This window comes from Mercenaria mercenaria, chromosome 2 (assembly GCF_021730395.1).
Source record: "Mercenaria mercenaria strain notata chromosome 2, MADL_Memer_1, whole genome shotgun sequence".
Lineage (NCBI taxonomy): Eukaryota > Metazoa > Mollusca > Bivalvia > Venerida > Veneridae > Mercenaria > Mercenaria mercenaria.
In genome coordinates, this window is record NC_069362.1 from 15,016,552 (window position 1) to 15,044,305 (window position 27,754).

The 27,754-nt window shown below is 37.8% G+C and overlaps 1 protein-coding gene across 1 annotated transcript in view; it reads left to right on the forward strand.

Annotated features, from left to right (window-relative positions):
* Nucleotides 1-1,440: 1,440 nt before the first annotated feature.
* The window catches only part of LOC123563258 (universal stress protein Slr1101-like), a 37,376-nt gene continuing 11,062 nt past the window's right edge, over nt 1,441-27,754 (forward strand). Inside the window, exons 1-2 of the mRNA XM_045355955.2 lie at nt 1,441-1,530; nt 26,896-27,000. Coding sequence (XP_045211890.1) covers nt 26,898-27,000 — 103 coding nt within the window. The 5' untranslated portion in view covers nt 1,441-1,530; nt 26,896-26,897. The remainder of the gene's footprint in view (nt 1,531-26,895; nt 27,001-27,754) is intronic.

The window sequence follows — 27,754 nt, forward strand, 5'->3', positions numbered from 1 at the left end:
ATTATTTAGTGTCTTGCAGAAGGGTATGCACTGGCTATGAAAAAAATTGCCAACTCACTTTCCCTTAGTAATGGACCTTTAAGGTTTGCTTTTTATATATTTATACACGAGCATTTTTGTGTTTTACATGCCATGCCTTTTTGTTTCCATTACGTGTGTTAGAGATTCAACCGCCTCGGTAGCCTAGTGGTAGAACATCCGCTTTGAGTGCGGGAGGTCGTGAGTTCGATCCCCGGCCGCGCCATACCAAAGACGTAAAAAATGGTACTAGCAGCTTTCTCGCTTGGCGCTCAGCATTAAGGGGATAGTGCTAGGACTGGTCAGCCCGGTGTCAGTATAATGTGACATGGTAGGTATCATGCCACGTGTCTACGGCGTGATATTCTAGTAAGGCAGCACTATAAAGTTGGGCATTTTGCTCACTGCTACAAGTAGACACCGTCGTTTATATGACTGAAAGATTGTTGAAAAACACGTTAAACTCGAACACACACACACACTCACCTCGAGGGGATTACTTTTATTTACACTGTCCCTGTCTTTGGAACATGGTGGTGGTAAGAGTGAGGTTGGGTGCGCACCATAAACCGGTTTAAGCTCCCCAGTGGTGTTTTTGCCACTGACCGTTCCAAGGCGGTGCCCCACTGTGTTCCTTTGTTCGTTTTGTCCTCCTGTGTTGGCTTTGTGTGCGCGCGCGCACGTGTTCGTGGTGTACACGTCTGCGTGCTGTGGATTTCGTTTTGGGGGTGAATGAGTGAGTTGGGTTTTACGGCGAATCGACACAAAATGGTCATATATCGCCGAAAAGAAGTCATATTGCAAACGCCAACTGTAAAGCATAAACATTGATGTATAAATGTAAAGCATACCTAAAAACATCCATGTAAAAATGTAAAGAACACTATGAATGAGGGAAAACGTATCTAAAAATGTAAAGCATATCTAAAATCAGTTATGTATAAATGTATATACGTATGTGTTGAAATATCAGCTGTAACATAATAATATTGCAAGATGTAAATAAAAATACGAAATTTTGGATTTTTTGATATATTCCTATCTGCTTTAAAAACTATAAAATATTTCCAACTGAAACAGTTTCAAATAACTCTTTCAAAGATTGAACGTCATGATATGTACTGCGTTGTGTAGCAAAGTCCACACAGTCGATTAAAATATGTTTTCAAGGACTACCATCGAATTCAAGGACTTTTGAAGGCCTGTGCGAACCCTGGCTCTCCAGTGGTGGTTTTGCCACTGACCGTTCCAAGGCGGTGCCACACTGTGTTCCTTTTGTTTTGTCCTTGTGTGCGCGTGTTGCGTTTTTAGAGCGGGGCTTTTCGTGTTGGATATTCATCCTTGTTTTAATGACTATTTCTAGCACAATAACTGATGGATCATAGAGGACACATGAATAAAACAGCGTTCCAAACTGTACGGCTCAAGGTCGAGTTGCCCTTACTACGTCAGAATAACATGACGTCATGGTTTACATTTAAAAAGCTGCATGACTAGATTCTATTTCTAACAGTAAGTTGTTTTCTTTTGTGTCAAACTTCTTTTTCGATTATAATTTCACGGTAGAAGTTAATGCATACTTAGTAGCTGCTTCTATGTTGACAAGTCTATCAAACATTGTTCAGCCATGTTTCAAAGCGTACTGATCTACTCGTATTTCGTTTTAAAAAAAAAGAAACTTAATTTCATGTTAAAATGTGACCGGTGTATATAATTCATGAAAAAATAAACACGTTTCGGGGCCGTGTATTTCCGTGCGGACGTAGGCCTACTTTTGATGGAGTGGAGGCAGTAATTGGCTATTTTGATCCTAGTATGTTCTCGATTGTAAAATTTATATCAAATATGATAGAATTGTTTCTTCACGTTTATAGTGCGCAATATGGTAGGTCGTCATGCTACTTTGTTTACACATGCCAGATACGTCTTGCGGAGTAGTTCCATTATGGCGCAAACGATGCCAAATTATTCCACACAGCGAATAACTTGTGTGTGTGAAAAAATTACAAGGAGTGAGTTGGGTTTTACGGCGAATCGACACAAAATGGTCATATATCGCAGAGCAAAAAAAAAAAACAAGGAAGAATATCCCAACAGGTAAAGCTCTAAAAACGCAGCCTCCCCAAACGCAAACCAAGCACGTGGACGCAACACAAAGCAAACACAAGGACAAAAACAAAGACAAATATCAAACAGGGAATGCCACGTACCAAAATCGCAGCCTCCCCAAAACGAAACCTACAGCACGCAGACGTGCACACACACAAAGCCAACACAAGAGGACAAAACGAACAAACAAAGGAACACAGTGGGGCACCGCCTTGGAACAATCAGTGGCAAAAACACCACTGGGGAGCTTAAACCGGTTTATGGTGCGCACCGGACCTCACTCTTACCACCACCATGTTCCAAAGACACGGGACAGTGTAAATAAAAGTAATCCCCTCCAGGTTAAACCAAACAAAGGAACACATGGGGCACCGCCTTGAAACGGTCAGTTGGGAGATTTAACCTGTTTATGGTGCACCTAATCTCACTCTTTCCTCCCTGAAAAAAACAACAAATATTAAATAGGGAATGCCATGTACCAAAAACGCAGTCTCCCAAAAACGAAACTCACCACAAACACACAAAGCCAACACACGAGGACAAAACAAAGTGGCAAAAACACCACTGGGGAGCTTAAACCGGTTTTATGGTGCGCACCCAACCTCACTCATACCCCTACTTTGTTACAAAAAAAAAGCAAAGAGAAATATCAAACAGGGAATGCCACGTACCAAAATCGCAGCCTCCCCAAAACGAAACCTACAGCATGCAGACGTGCACACCACAAACACATACACATGCACACACACAAAGCCAACACACGAGGACAAAACGAACAAACAAAGGAACACATACACGCGCACACACAAAGCCTACACAAAAGGACAAAACGAACGAACAAACAAAGGAACACAGTGGGGCACCGCCTTGGAACGGTCAGTGGCACAAATACCACTGGGGAGCTTAAACCGGTTTATGGTGCGCACCCAACCTCACTCTTACCCCCACCATGTTCCAAAAAAAAAAAACAAAGAAAAATATCAAGCAGGGAGTGCCACGCACGAAAAGCGCAGCCTCCTGAAAACGAACCCCCCAGCACGCAAACGCGTGCACCACACACACTCAAAGCTTACACATCAGGACTAAAAGACACGGGACAGTGTAAATAAAAGTAATCCTCTCCAGATGAATATGTAATGGAAACAGAAAGGCTTGGCATGTAAAACACAAAAATGCTCGTGTATAAAAATATAAAAAGCAAACCTTTAGAACCAAAATCGTATGTACTCAATGCCTTTTCAGAAGACAGAGCAACAAGAGAAACACCCTTAAGGGCCCGACGAAACAGGCCAGAAGACTAATATCAAAACAGTTCAGTCCTGGTAGGATTTAAAAACTGCTTATCATAGAGTCCTCCCCCTCTTCCGTCAGACACAATCAAAGAGGGAAGCGTAGTGTCCAACTGTAAACGGTTTGAACTCTAAACATGCGGTATGTCTCAAAACAGTTTGGTCGTAACCTCTTTTAATAAAACGTTTTATACAAAGACAGGGGACAGTGTAAAAAAAAAGTTTTGCCACGTGACATTTGTTAACATGTTTATAAGTAAAATATTTGATCAAATTTGAAAGCGCTATATTTCTCGATGCATGTATACATGTCGCTAAATATCACGTCGTAACTTATTTAAGGTGGTATAACGTTTTGAATTTCCGGTGATCGATAAAAAAACGAAGAATATTAATTTCTTTCCAAAATTCATTGATTCAACAAAATAGTCTCCTTCGTACACCAGAGAGGAACACTTCTTATATCTTAATATTGAGGTTTGGTAACTTTATTACAGACAATAAACTAAAATAATAGAAATTCTTGCGTGGCTTCAGTGAGCTCAACAAAGCAATTTCAAGCACAAATATTAATGTGGAATGTAAAGTAAGTTACACACATAACAAAGCAATTTCAATCACAAATATTAATGTGGAATGTAAAGTAAGTTACACACTACAATGTCTTACCAAGATGCTTACAAAAGACTGGATCTCTAGATAAAAATCGCTTCGGTAGACTAGTGGTAGAGCGTCCACTTCGAGTGCGGAAGGTCGTGGGTTCGATCCCCGGCCGCGTCATACCAAAGACGTAAAAAGTGGTACTAGTAGCTTCTTCGCTTGGCGCTCAGCATTAAGACGATAGTGCTAGGACTGGTCAGCCCGGTGTCAGTATAATCTGACTGGGTGGGGTATCATGCCACGTGTCTACGGCGTGATATTCCAGTGGGACAGCACTAAAAAATTGGGCATTATGCTCACTGCTACAAGTAGACACCGTCGTTTATATGACTGAAACATTGTTGAAAAAGACGTTAAGCCCTAACACACACACACAAACCGCCTCGGTAGCCTAGTGGTAGAGCGTCCGCTCTGAGTGCGGGAGGTCGTGGATTCGATCCCCGGCCGCGTCATACCAAAGACGTAAAAAATGGTACTAGTAGCTTACTCGCTTGGCGCTCGGCATTAAGAAGATAGTGCTAGGACTGGTCAGCCCGGTGTCAGTATAATGGGACTGGGTGGGGTATCATGCGACGTGTCTACGGCGTGATATTCCAGTGAGGCAACACTATAAAGTTGGGCATTGTGCTCACTGCTACAAGTAGACACCGTTGTTTATACGACTGAAAAATTGTTGAAAAAGACGCTTAACCCGAACACACACACTAGATCAAAATATTTTTTGACAGCTCGTGAAAACTATTGACAAATTTCGACAGGTGTATGATGACTCATGGCGGTGCCCCATTGTGTTCCTGTATCTTTTTATTTTGTCCTTGTGTGTACCTTTGGGGAGGCTGCGTCTTTGGAACGTTGCTTTCCCTGTTGAATATTCTAACTTGTTTTCATGACCTAGTTAAAAATGTTTTGTTATTTCTACCTTCCAGTTTGATTTTCTTAAAAATGGATCTTCAATATTGTAGCTTACAACTTGTATATAAAAGAATATATTGTTCCCTTACTGTCGTTTTTGTCCATCGAAATCGCTTAAAGGTGCATTACTAAGGGAAAGTGAGTTGGCAATTTTTTTCATAGCCAGTGCAAAGACTTCTGCAAGACACTAAATAATGAAGATTGGCAGGTCAAAATTTACAGAAGGTCTTTGGAACTCAAAGAAATGTATGTGTATTGTGTTGAAATTTCAAGGAATCGACAGAATGACCCCCTAGGTCTTTTTAACTTTCTTCATACTTCATAGAAAAATAATTGTACATATACTGCGATTTATTTCGAATTTCTACATACCAACTTTCATTTTCCAATAAAATGAAATAGTTTCTGTGCTTTTTAAAAGAAATTAAAATGTTCACTTTCCTTAGTATTGGACCTTTAAGAATGCCTATTGTTTCAGTCATTTGACAGTAATAAGAGCAATTCAGTGTTGCAATCGTAAAAAAAAATAATCCTTATTTTCACGCTGATAACGAGGAAGCACGTGTATAAGAAACACAATTTTACAATTGGACGCTACGCTTTCCTCTTTGATTGTGTCTGACGGAACAGGTTGATGACTCTATGATAAGTATTTCTTAAATCCCACCAGGGGCCGTATTCATAAAGCATCTTAAGTATAAGAAATTGATTATTTACTTAAGTATTACTTAGGTAAGAAATTTATTTTACTTAAGTATATTTGTTATTCATAAAACAATAAGTAATTCTTGGCTTTTATTGTGGACGAAAACATTAAAAAAAAACAACATTAATTTCAGACAAATACAAGATGTTTAAAGTGCTTTTAAAAACAACACTTTAATCGTACTCGCGACGCTCTTTTGTTTTCTGACTAAAGTCATTTCTTACGTATCTTAAGTTTAAGCTGATTCACCGTAAAACCCAGTTCGCTCACTCACTGTTTTATGAATAGGACTTAAGATTTTTACTTAAGTCTTAAGCTGAAATCACCACAAACATTAGTAAAATCTTCAACTTCAAAACTTATACTTAAAGATGCTTTATGAATACGGCCCCAGGACTGAGCTATATTGATTTCGTCGTCTGGCCTGTTTCGTCGGGCCGATAAGGGTATTTCCCTTGTTGCTCTGTCTTATGCAAAGGCATTGAGTACGTCATGCGTTTTAGGTTTTTAAGGATTACATTTATATAATATATATTATACAAGAGCATGTTTGTGTTTACATTACATGCCTTCTGTTGCCATTGCGTGTGTCAGGGTTTCACCTGGCGGGGATAACTTTTATTTACACTGTCCTGTGAATGAAGGGTGTGGTTTTAGAACGTGCCTTTCCCTGTTAGATATTCTTCCTTGTTTTAATACCGGTTGTGCATTGTTGCAGCAATGCTAAAAAATCTCTGCCGTGACGTGTCCTTAAGCATTGCCAACTTGAAGTCTAACATATATTAGAATGACAGAAAAATTGTTGAAAAAAGACGTTAAACCCGAACACATACACACACAAAAAACAAAGAAAAATATCAAACAGGGAATGCCACGCACCAAAAGCGCAGCCTCCTCAAAACGAACCCCCCAGCAAGCAAACGCATGCACCACACACACACACACTCAAAGCTTACACATCAGGACAAAACGAACAACACACACACACACACAAACACACACTCAAAGCCAACACATAAGGACAAGACGAACAATAAGCATACACACAGGCGCGCACACAAAGTCAACACACAAGGACAAAACGAACAAACAAAGGAACACAGTGGGGCACCGCCTTGGAACGGTCAGTGGCAAAAACACCACTGGGGAGCTTAAACCGGTTTATGGTGCGCACCCAACCTCACTTTTACCCCACCATGTTCCAAGGACATGGGACAGTGTAAATAAAAGTAATCCCCTCCAGGTGAATCTCTAACACACGTAATGGAAACAAAAAGGCATGGCATGTAAAACACAAAAATGCTCGTGTATAAATATATAAAAAGCAAACCTTAGGAACCCAAAACGTATGTACTCGATGCCTTTTCAGAAGACAGAGCAACAAGAGAAACACCCTTAAGGTCCCGACGAAACAGGCCAGAAGACAAATAATCAAAACAGTTCAGTCCTGGTAGGATTTAAAAACTGCTCATCATAGAGTCCTCTCCCTCTTCCGTCAGACACAATCAAAGAGGGAAGCGTAGTGTCCAACTGTAAACGGGTTTTTGAACACTAAAACATGCGGTATGTAACAGTTGGGTCGTACCTCTTTTAATAAAACGTTTGCATAATCTTTCAAATACATTTGGAAAATTACATGACCCAAGACTACAAGTTTGTAAACCATCCATAAAAAAACCGTTTAGAAATACCTTCTCGCAGAGTTCTTTAATTACTATTGAATTTTAAAACTAAATCAAAATTACGATAATAAAATTTAGTTAATAATATTTACGCAATTTGTAATAACGGTAGCCTTGCTAAAAGTTTCACTTTAAACTATGATTACGATCATTGAAATGGCATTGACATGACTACACGCTCGGCAACCGATTTTACTGGAAAAAATATACCCCATAAGATGTGCCTGAGGTACATCCCATCCATGTGGGGAAAATTAACAATACTAAAATTAAAAGTCTTTCCTCTTGTCATGAATTTTGTATGTATATGTTGTCATAAGGAGAGATGTAAATTAAATTAGCATCAGTCCGAATGTTAGTTTTAATTAACGACAAACATGTCTCTGCTTAATCTTATTTTGATTTTAAAGTGTATTTTATGTAAACAAGATGAAATAGGGACAGCACTATTTCAAAGAGCATGTATGACGACAAATGTAGTAGGTCAACATGACGTCAACGCGTACCTGTTAATAACTTAGGAGTGCGTAGACATCTGGTGGGCTATGTTTCATTTTATAAAAAAACAAGGACAAAATCAAATAGTATCAGTTTGTTTTGGGTTTAACGCCGTTTTTTTTCAATAGTATTTCAGTCCTGTAACGGCGGGCAGAAAACCTAACCAGTGTTCCTGGATACTGTACGAGTACAAACCCGTTCTCCGCAAGTAACTGCCAACTTCCCCACATGAATCAAAGGTGGAAGTCTCATGATTTCAGACACAATGTCGTTTATCAAATAGTCGAGAACATACACCCCCGACCGAGGATCGAACTCACGACCCCGCGATCCGTAGACCAACGCTCTTACCTACTGAGCTAAGCGGGCGGGCGTAAATAGTATCGAACAGCGAATGCCATGCTCAAAAAACGAAACCCACGGCAAGCAGACATGCACGCTATAAACACACCCACCCGCATACAAAGCAAACACACGAGGATAAAACAAATATACTGAACAGCAAATGTAACTATCCAGTTTTATAACTGGGGTATTTTTTATTTAAAAAAAACTTTAATAAATCGCTTGTGTTTTCATATCACATTACACTTAAAGATCTTCACGTGTAAATATTTAAAAAATCAATCAACCGTGAAGTCATTAGTCCCACAATAGCCGTTTTGTATGAAATTCAAGTGCGCCTGTAATTAACAATTTTCTTTGTGATATTTTGTCATTGGAAGTATTGATAATTGACTTTAACTCGAAAAACAGCACAAAGTTTAAAAAATATTGTTGATTGCACCGCACGACTGAATCAAATTAAGCGCGAGCGCCCAATTGGGATGTTACAATGCAACTGATGCGCAGAAGATATAGCCTTTCAAACGGCTGTTGTGGGACTACTGACTTAACGGTTGATTGATTTTTAAAAATTTTAAAAAGTTCTTCAAGTGTAACTTTGGTATGAAGAAACAATTCAAATTTGAAAAATCAATTTTTTATTTTAAGATATACCAGCTATACGTCTGGATAGTTTGGCATTGTGCTCACTGCTACAAGTAGACACCGTCGTTTATATGACTGAAAAAATGTAGACACCGGCGTTTATATGAAAGAAAATATCAAACAGGGAGTGCCACGCACTAAAAGCGCAGCCTCCGAACACACACATACACAGCTTCTTTTGCTGTTAAGTATAAATAAAGGAACACAGTGGAGCACCGCCTTTGAACGGTCAGTTGGGGAGCATGAACTGGTTAACGGTGCGCACCCAACCTTACTCTTGACCCCATCATGTTCCAAAATCTCTAGACTGTAAATAAAAGCAATTCCCGTAAGGTGAATCTCTAACATGCAATGGAAACAAAAGGTATGACCTGTAAAACACAAAAATGCTCTGTATAAATATATATAAAACTTTAAGAACCAAAAACTTGCGTACTCGATGCCTTTGCAGAAGACAGAGCAAGAAGATAAAACCCTTAAGGGTCCGACGAAGCAAGCCAGAAGACAGATATCAGAACAGCTCAATCGTGGTGAGAGTCCTTCCCCTCTTCCGTCAGACAATCAAAGAGGGAAGCGTAGTGTCCAACTGTAAACGGGTTATAACTTTTACAGTGTGTGTGTGAACTATGGTTAACATCATTTTATTGCATCATTTCTACTCTAAAATGTCCTCTATGTTAATGTTAAATTGTAGATAAAATACAGCAGCACTCTTCCTCGGGAATTTTTGACGCTCTAGTATGTCGACGCTACGTCAAATTCGTATGTTTGAACATACGAGGGGTGTTCAAATATGAATGCAACTAGGCCAATTTTCAGAAGCGCTTAACAAACAATGCCTAAATAAATATCTCAATCCTTCAAAATACTCACTACCATGTGATATACAAAGTTTCAGTCTTTTAATCCAATTTTTAAAGGCGTTTTCGTAACCTTTTCGAGGTATACTGTTCAGATACTGGAAAATAGCCGAACCGAGATTTTTGCGCGTTTGATATTTTCCTCCAGCAAGGTGTTGTTTTTGTTTGTTTTTTTTGAGCTCGAATAGAAATCGCAATATCATCCTGGCGATGAAGTGGTACTTTTTGAGCCCAAGCAAAAGTACGAACAAAATATAGGGAAACCAAATACCTATGAGCGTCAAAAAGGTAATATATGTAATTTTCTTTACAAATCAAGGTCCTGCTATTCAAATTATCGTACGAAAGGGTAACTGGCGAATAAGGAGGGTGAGGAAGCTCGACATTTTCCTGTTTCAGATATTCGCGTACAATGGCCGCTTTGTGTGACGAAGCATTGTCATGCAACAAACTGACAACACGGAGACCAGTTGCTGGTGAACAGTTTGCGAAATATTTCTTTAATTTATGAAGGACCTTGTCTTTGTAAAACTTGGCATTTACATAGTTACCCTTTCGTACGGCAATTTGAATAGCAGGACCTTGATTTGTAAAGAAAATTACATATATTACCCTTTTGACGCTCATAGTGCGTTTTGCTATGCAATGTCTTTGGTTTCCCTATATTTTGTTCTGTATCTTTTGCTTGGGCTCATAAAAGTGAGCCCACGTCTCATCGCCAGTGATGATATTTGCGAAAGATCGATTGTTGTATTTAGGGAACTGTTTCAACAATTGTTTGGCGATTCTTACCCGAGCAAGTTGTTTTTGCTCTTTTATAAGGAGATGGGGTATCCATCTGGCACTTATCCTTCTCATTTTTAAATCACGTCTGAGAATTGTAGCAGCTCCTACTGAGATATAAACGCATTTAGCTATATGCCTAGTTGCGAATCTTGCATCAGTAGCAATCAAATCCTTTACTTCTTAACTATTTTTGGCGAAGTTGCAGTTTTCGGACGACGTGCATGAGGCGCATCTTTTACTGAATCTACACCACTTTTAAATTTTTTACACCACCATGTGACAGATGAAAAAGAAAGTTCATTTTTCCTATAAACACGACATTTTTCATTATATATGTCCTTCGCCTGGATACCAAGAATACAGCGCTTCTTTATATAGGACCGTATTTGGTCAGTGAAAGGTGACCTTTTCCCCAACCTATTTTATGATTTTAGCTTAAGTAGATAGTGTTAATCGAGCTATTGTCAAAGCCAGACTGAACGGATTTAAACATGTATTGTATCAATGGAGAGCTTACACAACCCTCTATGCGACACATGTACCTATTTTGTGCAAATCGTGGTTAAAAGCGAGATTTTGGCCAAGTTGCATTCATATTTGAACACCCCTCGTAACTGCATGCATTTTTCATACTGGGATAGAACACAGACACTTGGTGTTCGGACTTCCACACACCCCATTCTCCTCGGCCGCTGGTTAAGTTAGAGCCAAATATATGTAGGCATTTTACTACGGTATATTAGCATATTACGATCAAAAACGCATTTTGTAACATTTCAGCGTGTTTTTAAAAAAATTAATTTTACCATCAATGCTCTCGGTATTACAAGATGTGAAAGATCGTACGAACAAATGTGGAACACTTGCTTGCGCTGGACCTTGCTTTGGTAGCTCTTGTCATAAAACGGGTACAAAACTGATACTCATTACGGCAATGTTAAACCCAGATCATACTTCTTTTTTAAACAAACCTCGTGTAAACGTGCTGAACCCATAATCCGGGATAATGTAGTCGAATACGGTGTCTATTTTTTACCCCAACGATATGCGAAGTTCAAAGCAGGGGTCTATCGCAAGGAGTTTCCATATGAATTTAGATTGTTGATTTATATTATTTACTGATTTCTCGTCGAAACAAATGACAGTTGTCGGGAACCGGTGTCATTTGACAGAATGGTACAAGATCTGACGTTAATACCAGTGATTCATGGTATGGGTTCATTAAAAGTTAACTGGCTATTGTTTCCCTAGTGTTCGTGCGATGTTTCATATCTTGTAATATTGAGAGCATTGATGATAAAAACCGCTGAAATGTTAGAAAATGATTTTATGCTTGTCCCCCTATGCTCAATACGTATAAAATGCTACAAAAAACTTGGATAACTTAACAGGGCGGAGGAGAATGGGGTTTTGGGGGTCCGAACCCCATGTGTCTGTGGGATAGAATATAATCTATAGTTTTAAACTTACTGTAGTGCCCCCATGGTTCTTTACATGGACGGGGTAACTTGCAGAAGTCAGAGCAACGAGGAAAACACCCTTAAGAGCCCGCGAAAAAGACTAAAAGACAGAAATCAAAATAGCTCAGTCCCATTGGGATTTAAGAACTACCAATCAGAGTCCTCGACCTGTTCAATCGGACACAATGAGGAACACGTAGCATCCATTTGTAAAAGGGCTGAACACCAAACATACGGTGTGTCTCAAAACGGTTGGGTCATAACTTCTTTTAATAAAACGTTAAATACTTCATAAATGCAACTGGAAAATTGCCATGACCCAAAATCTTACGACTTAAAACCACATCCTCATAAAACTGGTTTTGATATACCTTCTCGCAGAAGTGTCTTTAAGTTGTTGTATTTTAAACCCAAATCTGAATTGCGAAGTCGGAAATATTCGGACATGCCGTAACCGAGTTCAGCCGACTATGACGCCATTCGGAACTTGAACATGTCCTTTTATGTAAATAAGACTGATCTTAATCTCTAAAACAGCCCAAGTTGAACAAAATGTAACATAAAATGATATAGAACGGTGCAAATCAGCACTTCCTGCCAAGTATTAAATATCAAATACTTAACAATATATAGCTATCTTTTTCTACTGCTCGGCGATATATGACTATTATATCGATTCGCCATAAAAACCAACTCGCTCACTCTTTTTCTACTGAGTACGAAGCGAATTCGGTCAGCTTACAAAAAGATTAGACCCCCGGTGCATAAGTACAAAATTCCAAGATGGTTGACAACTGTCAAATTTTCGACTGATATAAACTTTTATCAATCTTTACACAGTCAACAATGGACATTACATGAAAACATTGATTTGGTTTTATACATCAGGTAATTGTTTATTGAACTGTTGAATAATTCAGGCTGACATTGCGTACTTTTATCAAGAAATTGAATCCCTGCAAAAGCTACAATTAAAGTTCCGCTAACTATAACAAACACGTGACCTAATATTTTGGAATGTATAATTTTGTAAACAACAAGTATAATAATGTGACTGGGTATCTGCCAATGCCTTGACATGTTACAGAAAGATGAACTGTGATTTACGAGAAGCTGACAGATAGCCTAACAATTTTGAATTCAAAATGAAAATCTTTTGAGAGGCCACAAAAGCATGACAAGACAGTTGCATGAAACGAGGATGTGAGACCTCATTTCTCACAGTATATAGTGCCGTGTTCATAAATAAGTGAAAACGGTAAAGATGTCTGCAAACAAATCCATTACATGACAAATATCTTACTCAGAACACCTAAAGCCACTTGCCAGGTGCAAGATCTGTCTCAGTTTCATAAGTTTTGCCTTCTCTGATTTCATTGAATCGACCTGAGCGTAGTTGTTTTAACTGTAATCACCGTCTCTTACTTTCTTCCTTCTTAGACTTCTCTGTTCTGATGAAACACTCTTGTGTCCATGAACTTGAACTGTCTTCTCTTAACAGTACATTTACCTGGAGATAAGCTCAGTTTCTTATCAATCTGAAAAGAAATATGTGAAATCACTTGTATTTATATAATGCATAACAATAAATGTTCTTTTGCTTGGGTTCAACTGGTCTTTGATAAATTGCAAGTTCAAAATATTAAATTATTGTGCTATGATTAATATGGGATAAACTTTGACTTAACTGATGCTTCGTTTTTAGATTTACATCTCTCTATTTATGACAATATTACACATACCAAAATTTATGACAAGAGGGATGATTTTAACTTTAGTATTGTAAATTTTCCCCATTTTGGTGGGGATGTACCTTAGGCTACATCTTATGGGGTATATATTTCTCAATTAATTCGGTTTGCCAGAGCGTGTAGTCATGTCAAGCATTTCAATGAACGTAATCTATATATTACAAGTAAACTTTTCAGCAAGGCTACCGTTATTACAAATTGCGTAAATATTTTGCTAAATTTTACTACCGTAACTCTGATTTAGTTTTAAAATTCAATAGTAATTTAAAGACACTTCTACGAGAAGGTATTTCTAAACCCGTTTTTTTTTATGGGGATGTGGTTTACAAACTTCGTAAGACCTTGGGTCATGGTAATTTTCCAAATGTATTTGGTAAAATCATGAAACGTTTTATTAAAAGAGGTTACGACCCAACTGTTTTGAGACATACCGCATGTTTAAGTTCAGCCGTTACGTTGACATACGCTTCCTCTTTGATTGTGTCTGACGGAAGAGGGAGGACTCTTGATAGCGTTTAAATCTACCAGGACTGAACTGTTTTGATATCTGTCTTCTGGCTTGTTTCGTCGGGCCCTTAAGGGTGTTTTTCTTGTTGCTCAGTCTTCTGAAAAGGCATTGAGTACATACGTTTTTGGTTCTAAAGGTTTGCTTTATATATTTTTATACACGAGCATTTTTGTGTTTTAAGTTCCATGCCTTTTTGTTTCCATTACGTGTGTTAGAGATTCACCTGGAGGGGATTACTTTTATTTACACTGTCCCGTGTCTTTGGAACATGGTGGGGGTAAGAGTGAGGTTGGGTGCGCACCATAAACCGGTTTAAGCTCCCCGGTGGCGTTTTTGCCCCTGACCGTTCCAAGGCGGTGCCCCACTGTGTTCCTTTGTTTGTTCGTTTTGTCATCTTGGGTAGGCTTTGTGTATGTGTTCCTTTGTTTGTTCGTTTTGTCCTCGTGTGTTGGCTTTGTGTTTGTGCGCGTGTATGTGTGTGTGTGTGTTTGTGGTGTGCACGTCTGCGGGCTGTAGGTTTCGTTTTGGGGAGGCTGCGATTTTGGTCCGTGGCATTCCCTGTTTGATATTTGTCTTTGTTTTTTTAGCATAATTTACAACGTTGTTTGACTAAACAGAGCAAACCTTTTTTGCATGCAATGTACTATTTTTCTAAGCAACATTTGAGTGATTTTTAAATAATTTCATCTAGATCTCACTGAATCATTTTTTTTTTTCATGAAAGAAGGAATATTTGTATTTGTTGAAAGTAGCAAATAATGTAAACAGTAAAGAAAGTACTGAGACACATTTTTGGTAAACAGCATGAAAATTAAACAACAACAAAAAAAAACACAACACTGGCAACTTAAGATTTTCCTTCATTTTTTAGTACAGCTGAGGCAACCCTGAAGTTAAAGACTATCTGATCCTCCATAGAACGCACTCTTTGGGGCCTTTAATGCAACCGTCACATTGAATCTCTCATTTGCATTTGGACCCATTTTATACTTCGGTTGATAGCTTTGAAACAGCTATTCAAGTTGTTCTTTCAACAATTGATCTGTCAGAGGTTTTCCATATGGAAGGGAGCTGTAACTTTTCGGATGACTACTTTTGGTTGCCTAAATATTTCTTAGGTGGTTCAAGTCCTGGTTTTTTTTTCTATATTGCAATCAACCTCAGTTTTGCCATGGTTGTGGTATCACTGTCACCAACTATTATATATCAAATTGTTCGTCCTTGCATTTCTGCATAGATGTTATGACTATTTGTTGTTCTATTGACTTTTATGTGCCTGTAAAATTCTTCCTGCATTGATTGCTTGGTATGTATGTACCATATCTTGCGTCTGCATCACACTTTTTGGAACGAACTTCAAAATCAACAATCTTACAAGACAAATCTCCAACATTAACAAGCAATGTTGACATTCATATCAATGATAGATAAGAAATGATACTGTTGAACTGGTTGGGAAAGAAATTTTTGCAATGTGAAAAATCCCCACTTGGCCCTGAAACTAATGGGGGATTTTCAAATTCAATGGGACTTTTTAGCTCACCTGTCACGAAGTGACAAGGTGAGCTGTTGTGACCGCTTGATGTGCGTCGTCCGTCGTGCGTCAACAATTTGTAAAAAAAATCTTCTTCTTGAAAACCACTGGGCAGAATTACACCAAACTTCACAGGAATGATCCTTGGGTGGCTCCCTTTCAAAATTGTTCAAAGAATTGAATTCCATGGAGAACTTTGGTTGCCATGGCAACCGAAAGGAAAAACTTTAAAAATCTTCTTCTCAAAAACCAGAAGCTCGAGAGCTTAGATATTTGGTGTGAAGCATTGCCTAGTGGATCTCTACCAAGTTTGTTCAAATCATGACCCCGGGATCAAAATTGACCCCGCCCCAGGGGTCACTTGATTTTACATAGGAAAATCTTCTCAAAAAGCAGAAGCCCTAGAGCTTAGATATTTGACATGTAGAATTGCCTAGTGGACCTCTACTAAAGTTGTTCAAATCATGACCTCCCGGGTCAAAATTAACCCCGCCCCAGGGGTCACTTGATTTTACATATGAAAATCTTCAAAAAAAATCTAAAAATAAACCAGAAGGCCTAGAGCTGAGATATTTGACATGTAGCATTGCCTAGTGGACCTCTACAAAATTTGTTAAAATTATGACCACCAGGGTCGAAACTGACCCCGCCCCACGGGTCACTTGATTTTACATATGAAAATCTTAAAAAATCTTCTCAAAAACCAGAAGCTCTAGAGCTTAGATATATGGTGTGAAGCATTGCCTATTGGACCTCTACCAAGTTTGTTCAAATCATGACCCCGGGATCAAAACTGACGCCGCCCCAGGGGTTACTTGATTGTACATAGGAAAATCTTTAAAAAATCTTCTTCTCAAAAAGCATAAGCCCTGGAGCTTAGATATTTGACTTGTAGCATTGCCTAGTGGACCTCTACTAAAGTTATTCAAATCATGACCCCGGGGTCAAAATTGACCCCGCCCAAGGGGTCACTTGATTTTATATATGAAAATCTTCAAAAAAATTCTAAAAATAAACCATAATATGTGTTGGCATAATATTTCGGTTCCTTTCGAAAACTGACCAGATCCCATCATGGGTTCCAGAGTTATGGCCGCTTAAAGAGCCCACATTTACTATTTTTGGCTTGTGAACACAATCGAGACCACATTTTGCAATCAACTTTAATCAAACTTGCACACAACTTGTATAGGCATAATTTCTCGGTTCCTTTCGAAAACTGGCCAGATCCCGTCATGGGTTCCAGAGTTATGGCCCCTTAAAGGGCCAAAATTTGCTATTTTTGGCTTGTGAACACGATAGAGACCACATTTTGCAATCAACTTTAATCAAACTTGCACACAACTTGTATTGGCATAATATCTCAGTTCCTTTCGAAAACTGGCCAGATCCAATCATGGGTTCCAGAGTTATGGTCCCTTAAAGGGCCCATATTTACTATTTTTGGCTTGTGAACACAATCGAGACCACATTTTGCAATCAACTCTAATCAAACTTGCACACAACTTGTATAGGCATAATTTCTCGGTTCCTTTCGAAAACTGGCCAGATCCCATCATGAGTTCCAGAGTTATAGCCCCTTAAAGAGCCAAAGTTTGCTATTTTTGGCTTCTGAACACGATAGAGACCACATTGTGCAATCAACTTTAATCAAACTTGCACACAATTGTATTGGCATAATATCTTAGTTCCTTTCGAAAACTGGCCAGATCCAATCATGGGTTCCAGAGTTATGGCCCCTTAAAGGACTAAAATTTGCTATTTTTGGCTTGTGAACACGATAGAGACCACATTTTGCAATCAACTTTAGTCAAACTTGCACACAACTTGTATTGGCATAATATCTCTGTTCCTTTCGAACACTGGCCAGATCCCATCATGGGTTCCAGAGTTATGGCCCCGAAAAGGGCCAAAATTAGCTGTTTTGGCTTTTGCAGCCCTATAGAGATTTCATTTATGGTTTGATTTAATATAACTTGCAAAATATCTTCAACAACAATAAATCTTGGATTCCATGATGAATCTGTCAGATCCAATCGTAGGTTCCGGAGTTACGGCCCCTAATTGACCCAAGAAAGAGCCAAAATTTGTTAATTTTTACCTTGTGAACATGATAGAAGTGACATTTTATATTTGATTTAAACCACACTTACATACAACTCAAGGGACAATAAGATCTCAGTTCCTTTCGAAACCCGGCTAGATTCCATCATGTTTTCTGGAGTTACTGCCCCTGAAAGGGGCAAAATTTTCTAGTTTGGCCCTTTCAGCCATATAGAGGTTTCATTTATGCTTTGATTTGATACAAACTTGCATAGAATGATTATCTTGATGATTTCTAGGCCTGGATCGAAACTTGGTCATGGGCTCAAAAACTAGGTTATCAGGTCAAATCAAAGGAAAAGCTTAACAACCTAGAGGCCACATTTATGACCCTATCTTCATGAAACTTTGTCAGAATGTTTATCTTGATGATTTCTAGGCGAAGTTTGAAATTGGGTCATATGGGGTCAAAAACTAGGTCACCTGGTCAAATCAAAAGAAAAGCTTGTTAACACTCTTGAGGCCACATTTATGACCCTATCTTCATGAAACTTGGTCAGAATGTTTATCTTGATGATTCCTAGGCTAATTTCGAAACTCGGTCTTATGGGTCAAAAATTAGGTCACCCAATCAAATCAAAGGAAAAGCTTGTTAACACTATTGTTCAAGCTTGTTAACACTTGTACATTTGATGTGCATGAAGCTTGGTCAGAATGTTTGTGTGCATGTAATATCGCAAGAATTTTTATCTGGGTCATGTAGGGTCTAAAACTAGGTCACCAGGTCAAATAAAAGAATATGCTTGTTTACACTCAAGAGGTCATGTTTTTGGTCCAGTCCTAATGAAAATTGGTCAGAATATTTGTCTCCATGAAATCACTAGGTAAAACATGTTTACATTGTTATTGTATGTTACTCAGGTGAGCGACTTAGGGCCATCTTGGCCCTCTTGATGGCCCTTGGCCCTCTTGTTAAGTTATAGTTGCTTAAATAGATTCTTATTAGTTAAGCCTGTATATTATATTTTCAATGAATAAGAATGTAATTTTGTGTTCTACCAACTACTCGATAAGTGAGTCGTCTACTATGTATTTATAATGACATCAACATAATTTTGTGTACAATGTTTTTCTTAAAAATCACCTTTGCAAAATAAAACAGAAACAGGTTTTTAATAAGATGTTGTAAAAAGTCACTATGTACAAATGTATAAATTTTTAAAAAAAGTTTATTTCTACTGATTTAAGGTAATTTCAAAGAAGGGTTGTTTACTTGAGACGAAGATGTCGCTGATTAATGAAAAGGGGCGTTTTAATTATAAGTCGGTTATAGATACACTTATTGACTTTCTAATGCTTTAAGTTTTGCCTTCACTACGCGTAACCTATACATAACGTCACGAACGTGACAACTTAGGGCGCCAAAATGCTCAAAAACCGCCTTTATGAGTCTTCTAAAATGTCTAATTACGATTTAAAATCAGCGAAACTTCACAATATGAAACTTTATTTGATTTATATAGGGACTAGCGTGTTTATCAGTGGTATCGCACTACATTACAACGGACATTTATCATTTTATTGAGCAACCAGTGTTCCTTCGGATATAAAATTTTGACCAAAAAATCGGCAAATATAGGCAAAAATGACACCTTAAAAAAACTACAGGACCATTAAAAGTCTTATTTTCAGCACAGGCGATCAATTTGAAAAGAAAATGTCAAATAAAAAAGGGAACTTAAGTTCTTCAGTTTTTTCACAATATTGTGTTGAAGACAAACTGTGTTTCCGATTTTTTACGTAAAACGCAACGTTTTATCGACGTCGCTTGTGCTTTTCAATAAAATACTGAAATTTATCAGTGAAATAAAATTGATATGTTCACTGTTTCAAACAGTGAAAATATCATTTTTATTTTTCACTGTACGGAACTACATTTGAATGCGAAAGAATACGTAATTATGAATAATAGAAAATTCCATGCAAAATATACTTCAGTAAAGATACAAAGATGTACACATATATTTACAGGATCATAAAGAAATACAATCAATCCATCATTATAGAATCTAAAAGAAGTATGGAAACGTCATAGAACTATTTGACAGTTATACACCATAGATATCGTGACGTCATAGTGTGATGCCCGAGACGCTGTGCGGATAAAATGGATATGATTTGTTTAAAACCGTTGAAAAGACATAAAAATAACAAATAAAAAGAAAATTTGTTGGTTTCAATGTAAGATTTCACTCGTGAACACCTTCATTTATATCTTTACTCGTGGCTGCGCCACTCATGGAAATATTTAATTATGGTGTTCATTCGGTGAAATATATTTCGATCTTACATTGAAACAAACAAATATCCTCTATGCATTATATCGTGCGTCCATTTCAACGGTGTCCATGAACCAACAACTTCGGGAAATTATTATGCATCAGTCTTTCTAATGAACGTTTTCATGATATACTAAGTTTTGACTAATATAATAAGTCATATAGGCGTTGTTTGCTTTGTAATTTTGACTTACATACCGAAAATATCTCGGTGTACACTCGTGTCATGCATCTGCAGTGCAAACTAGTAGATATGTTCATGTAATTGTATGATACAATACTGTGATTTAATTGGAATAAAAATAAAGTAACCAAAATAATTATAATAGGTTTACAACTGTATTCCAAGATTTTCTTGGTGCAAGTCGTAGCATAAATATGTATACAATTATAACTCGGACATTATATCCTCAACATTAAATATGCATTGTCCACACCGAGATTTTAGCAAAGTTTTTACACCATCGACTCTAGATCTTCTTGCTAGTATTTTCAAATGATCCGGTCCGAGACCGCTTTCAGCAAACTTTTCGCTGACAATAATTGATATTCTCTTGTTTTGTACGTTGCTGTGTTTTCCATCTTATAGGCTTTCAACAGCCGTTTGTATGTTAGTTCCTCAACGGATGTTAAGTGACATTTTAGGTCTTCTTCATTGATGTGACTAGAAATGAGCAGCTTCGTCAACATCATGAAAAGAAAATTCTTTTCCAGGGAGGTACTCCCGGGCCAGGGATGATAATGTATACGCAGCCTGGATATTTTGTTTTGAAGTAGGGCAATGTGTCGGCATATCTTTTAATACGACTGCTACATGTGGCAGAATGACTCTGAAATGCATTATTTAGCATATGCCCATAAAATAATGAATTGTGGGCAACTAAAATGGGCTCTTTTGTGTTGAGATCGTCTATCCATTCGATGAAATCGTCCAGCGCTACACCAATCTCACAGGCATCGACTGCTTGCGCGTCCTGATACATGGTTCTGCCGTGGTATTTCGATCCCGTAAGCGTCGTGATGTGATGGTTTATGTAACCGCTGGTAGGGGTGGCATATCTGGAGAAACAAGTCCCTGTTTTGAGGTGACGTGCCGATATTTGCAGGATACTGTTATTATCCCCTGTAACACACACATTACATATTATTGCATATGTTACTAAATATAGTAACAAATTTGCATTGAACTGAAACGTGTATGAGCAGCGTGAGGACGATATTAGTTTTCTTGTGAGCTGGTGTGCCTGATTTAAGAAATGAAATGATTTTTTTCGGTGTTCATGCGAAATGAACGACAGAATAGGATCGGCAAATCCATGAATTGCAAGCTCATGTTTAATTTGCCGAGCCTATTCTGTCGTTCATTACGCATGAACACTGAAAAAAAAAGTTTCATTTCTCATATTTACATTATATTTCCTTTCCATTTGTAAACAAGATAATATAAATTGCACATATTTTGTGGCATTTAACATTAAAATCAGCTTCCCGGCCATTCTTTTCACCAGACGGAACAACTGCGACGTCATCTAAGGAACGTTCTCCCTGACTATACGCGGACGTCATCAAAACAGTGGCCGGCCAAGTTATCACTTAGCAGCGATGACGTAACTTTCGCGCCTTTCCTTTTGCTGTTCATACGAAATGAACGCCAGTCATAATTTTCAATGGAAAAGAATAGGGCGAAGGTAAATATATCGATATCAGGAAGACTTCTGGCTGCGCTAATCATCCAGATTTTATACTTCCACTGATACGATGTCAAATATATACAAATTACCAAAATATCTATGGTAAATTAACATTATTTCGTTAGCTTCCTCTTATAGTTGAATAAGGTTGACACAAGAAACTACGGCCCTAGAATGCATGAATTTAAAACAAATGTTTGAAAGGAAATATGGTTAGCGTCATCAGCATTATATGAACATTCAATGACGCTGTGCAACATCAGATAATTTTGATCTCTTTTTTCACATAAACAGCAATGTGAAACATATGCACTAAAAAGGTTGCCAATACCTCTCCTAGTATGCCTGAAGGCACACCAGCCCTGCAAGATAACTATTTTTAGCTCATCAGAGCACGAAGTGCTCAAGGTGAGCTTTTGTGATCGCCCTGTGTCCGTCGTCGTCAACAGTTTGACTGTTAACACTCTAGAGGTCACAATTTTGGCCCAATTTTAATGAAACTTGGTCAGAATGTTACCCTCAATAAAATCTTGGACGAGTTTGATATTGGGTCATCCTGGGTCGGAAACTAGGTCACCAGATCAAATTAAAGGAAAAGCTTGTTAACAATCTAGAGGCCATATTTATGACCCTATCTTCGTGAAACTTGGTCAGAATGTTTATCTTGATGACCTCTAGGCCAAGTTTGAATCTGAATCATGTTAGATTAAAAACTAGGTCACCCGGTCAAATCAAAGGAAAAACTTTTTAACACTCTAGAGGCCACATTTATGACTCTATCTTCGTGAAACTTGGTCAGAATGTTTATCTTGATGATTTCTAGGCCAAGTTTGAATCTGGGTTATATCGGGCCAAAAACTAGGTCACTAAGCCAGATCAAAAGAAAATCTTGTTAACACTCTAGAGACCTCATTTTAAGTTTGAAACTCATGAGAATTAGTCAGGATGTTTACCTTGATTATCTCTAGGTCAGATTTGAATCTGGGTCATGTGGGGTTAAAAACTAGGTCACCCAGTCAAATTAAAGGAAAAGCTTCTTAACACTCTAGAGGCCACATTTATGACCCTGTCGTCATGAAACTTGGTCAGAATGTTTGTTTTGATGATCTTTAAGCCAAGTTAGAATCTGGGTCACTAGGCCAGATCAAAGGAAAATCTTGTTAACATTCTAGAGACCACATTTTAAGTTTGAAACTGATGAGAATTGGTCGGAATGTTTGTCTTCATGATTTCTAGTCTGGGTCATGTGGTGTCAAAAACTAGGTCGACCATTCAAATTAAAGGAAAAGCTTTTTAACACTCTAGGGGCCACATTTATGACCCTATCTTCGTGAATCTTGGTCAGAGTGTTTATCTTGATGATCTCTAGGCCAAGTTCTAGGTCACCCGGTCAAATAAAATGAAAATCATGTTAACGCCACATTTTTTTATTCAATCTTCATAAAACTTGGTCGGAATGTTTGGTATCGTGAAGTCTTGTATGGTTTCGACTTTTGGACATGTAGGGTCAAAAACTAGGACACTTGGTAAAATCAAAGAAAACGCTTGATTATACTCTAGAGGCCACTTTTTTGCTCCAGTCTTCACGAAACTCTGTCAGAATGTTTGTTTTCATGAAATCATGGACGAGTTTTAATCTGGGTCATGTGGGGTCAAAAACTAGGTCTCTAGGTCAATTGAAAGAAAATACTTGTTTACACTCGGACCACCTTTTTTGTCCAATCTTAACGAAAATTGGTCAGAATATTTGTCTCAATGAAATTTCGGACAGGTTAAAAATTAGCTCCGGTTGGGTAAAAACTAGGTTACTAGGCAAAATCGAAGAAAAAAAAACAGTTTAGGCCACATTTTTGCTCTAATCTTCATGAAACTTGATCAGAATATTTATCTCCTTGAACATTCAGACGAGTTTGAAACTGGGTCATGTGGTTTCAAAAACTGGGTCACTAGATCAAACATGTTTGTTATGGTGTGTTACTCTGGTGAGCGAAATAGGGCCATCATGGCCCTCTTGTTTAATAATTAAAAACAGTTAATTCTGAATTAATGTACATAATTATTTACATGTATGCAGCCCAGTCTAAAATAAAATCTCACAATTAATAAATTTATTTCCCGATATAGACCATGCAGGTATGTTTGTGTGTGTATTTCATAAATTGACAGCGACAACAAAAGAATTATTTTCGGACAGCAATGTAATGTTTTCAGAGAATTTGCCACAAACGCGTATTTTACATGTATTTTCAATGGTCAATGATTTGCACCATATTGCCGGTCGCGTTTTATTACCGGCTTTTGTGATACATGTATAAACTATTTACAACCACGTATTTGCTTCTGAAGTTATAAAGGTTTTGGTGCCGCCGTGAGTTATTCATCAAGAAAAACGCATATAAACTTTTGTGTGATAAGGGCATACTAAATAATGCATATGTATACCAGAAACTAAATTTATATCTGATAGTATCAGACTCCGCGGCAGTCAATTCATACCTGCTTCTAGTTTCGTATTCTCGTCAAACACGTTGGCTCGAACTCGACTCTTCCCTGAATCACCGGTTTCATCTACCATGTCTTTTCCCGCTAGAAACTAGGCCTATGTTTATACATTTACAATTCTCGCACTCAATATGGAACAGTTAACCTAGTCAAATTTTAGTTTCATTAATAATGTTATCTATCTGAAGTGGGTGTGGACATCCTTCTCATTTCCTTAGGCCTTCCAATAAAACCGAGAACTCTATAACGCGTCTTTCATTAAGCCATTTTGTTTGTCGTCTGCCGCCTCATTTTCTGCATTTATCTGTTTGCAATGGCGCGGTTGTATATCATTATTTATAAGACCTCGCGACAAAAAATTCAGTCCACTCAATTTCTTTAGATGTTTAGTACGTTTGGAATTTGTTAATTTGTATTTATATTTTTGTCTCGCCATATTGAAACTCTTCCGGAAGTGGATGTTCAAATTAACAGTCGGCGGATATGAAGTCATGTCATATGTCAGTGGTCAGTTGGCGCAAAACAATATAAGACTACATAATATTGAGCCGTGCCATGACAAAACCAACATAGTGGGTTTGCGACCAGCATGGATCCAGACCAGCCTGCGCATCCGCGCAGTCTGGTCAGGCTCCATGCTGTTCGCTTTTAAAGCCTATAGGAATTGGAGAAACTGTTAGCGAACAGCATGGATCCTGACCAGACTGCGCGGATGCGCAGGCTGGTCTGGATCCATGCTGGTCGCAAAGCCACTATGTTGGTTTTCTCATGGCACGGCTCATATTAGTTATCAGTGATAGGGTCGGTTACTTATAACATTCACTTACTAGAAACTGTAACTTTTATCAACTACATGTACGTATGCGCATGATTCGAGATCAAAGTTTACAATTAATTTACCCTCAGTTATATTTGCTTATTATGTGTTCTCGTAGAACGAAGAACAAACACGTGTACAGATATCAAATTGCATACATGTGACGCTTTACGTACATTGCCTCTAACGTCAATAACGTTGCGTTTTACGTATAAAAATCGGAAGGATAGTTTGTCTTCAACACAATATTGTGAAAAACTGAAGCAGTTAAGTTCCGTTTTTCATTTGACATTTCCTTTGCAAATTGATCAATTGTGGTGAAAATCAGTGGGCCTGTAGATTTTTAAGATGTCATTTTTGCCTATATTTGCCGATTTTTTGTTAAAATTTTATATCAGAAGGAACACGGGTTGGTCAGTCCGTTTTAATGTAGTGCGATAACCACTGATAAGCACGCTTGTCCTTAGATTAAATAAAGTTTCAAACTGTGAAGTTTCGCTGATTTTAAAGCGTAATTAGACATTTTAGAAGACTCATAACGGCGGTTTTGGGGCATTTTGGCTCCCTAAGTTGCCTCGTTCGTGACTTCATCACTGATAACGTACTTTTGCCAAGACGACGGAAAAATAAATAGAAACCATAGTGCTATAGTTGGACAAAGTTTTCATCAAAATCGGAAGGAATGCCATAATTGACGAATAAGGTATCGACCCTCCTTTTTCACATTCTTTAAACATTAATGAATTTATACTTGTAGTGTCCGCAAAGAATCAATAACCTTTATTATGTGATCACCAAGCTAGTAAATGTGAAAGATTTACATGTATATAGATATGGATAACTACACAAAAGCGACATGGTTCTAAGTTTCTATAAAGAAGTATCAAAAGTCTAGCACAAACTCGTTTTAAAATCAAATTAACAACAAAGGTACTATACAGAAAACAACTAAGCTAGTGGATATTTCAGCCTAACAACTTGAAAGTGCAGTCAGTGGATGATCCTTACTGATTTTGAGACAAAAGGTCGGGGTCATAGTGACTTTTAGCACCATGGCTTCCGTCTTGAAGTTCCTTAGTCAAGAGAATGACCTTACGACCTCCAAGTGGTTAAGGTTACTGACTTTGATTCACTTGCTCCTCACCGCAGTGTGTTCGCATCCTCGCTTGGAGTGTGAAATTCTTTCAAATGTGGAAACCATCCCGGAGGCTTACGTAAAGTTGATCAATGTGCCCGTCTGTGATGTATTAATGTCCGAGGGGCGCTTTTGATCTTCCTAAACGAGCAGAATCTGGAAAATGGACATATGGCCTTCAATTGTGTCGATGTGTGGGTAAACCCCAAGTCAAGTGGCATGGTCACAGAATTATAGATATTATAAATTAGAATTATTTTGTGATTTCTTATATCATTAACAGTTATTATCATTAAATGTATAAAGAATATCCCGAAATAGATCTAACATTTTGCATATATTTAAATCAATTAGTTAAATTAATTATCTAGCATTAAATAAGAAAAATGACCTATTATAATCTCTCACTAGAGTATCGAGACACAGACGAAATTTTTAATCCATTGCGATACATTATAACATCGATTACGATAAACATTCTCTTGCTATGGATAAGCGGTAGTGCGTGTTTGAAGTTTATACATTAGAGAGCTATAATTCAATATTTATTTTGCAGTTAAATTGAGTATAAAGATATATTATTCTGGTATAAACAATCGTTTTAGAGATGGAATTGGAAGGGTCGAAGAGTGATTCGGAATCAAAAAAGGCCGGGGACACTGTGGTTATTGCGATGGACGGGAGTGACTATTCGGACTATGCTTTGCAATGTAAGTGATCGGTGTTTATATTTCAGTTTCCAAAATTAGTAACATTTTAATTACACACTAGCTTGGCATATTCCTTGTTTATTGTAAAGATCACCATACAAGTATCGTTTTCAACCGTCTTTCTAAATATGTATGTTTTAAAACTTGAATGCACAGAAATCCGTAATTAAACAACACATTCAAGAAAGTTTAATTATATTACTTTAAAAGCTGTAAGAGCATTAACCCCTATTATTTGATAAGGCCAAGCAATGTTTGTAATTTAGGCCGTAGCATGGACATTATTTAGTAAAGGTAATTTGATTTTTATGTATACGTCTTTATTTATGGAAGTGCATTAGTGACTGATGGTTTTATTTAGCCACTCAAAATTTCGAGATACTGACGCGTATTTTCGACTTAGCATCTTGCCTTATTATCCGCAATATTTGCACGTCTGTACGTCTGTCAGAGGCCAAAATGTCTATGGGCTTTTACTGTAAAAATATAAAGAGGGTACATCTACTTACACATCAATATACTGTACCAAGCATATAGGGGTTTGAACATACACTGCTAAATATACAATTATTGCCTTTTCGATAAATCCACATATCGACCGAACTTAAAAGGCAACCATTGTTTTATTACTAAATCCAGCCTACTCATAAGTATAAACATTAAATATAAGTATCTGCAGCCTTTGGTAATTTTTCGTGGTAAATTGTGTACGACGTCGCGTTGTTTTGACGTCATACCGTGATGACGTCACAAC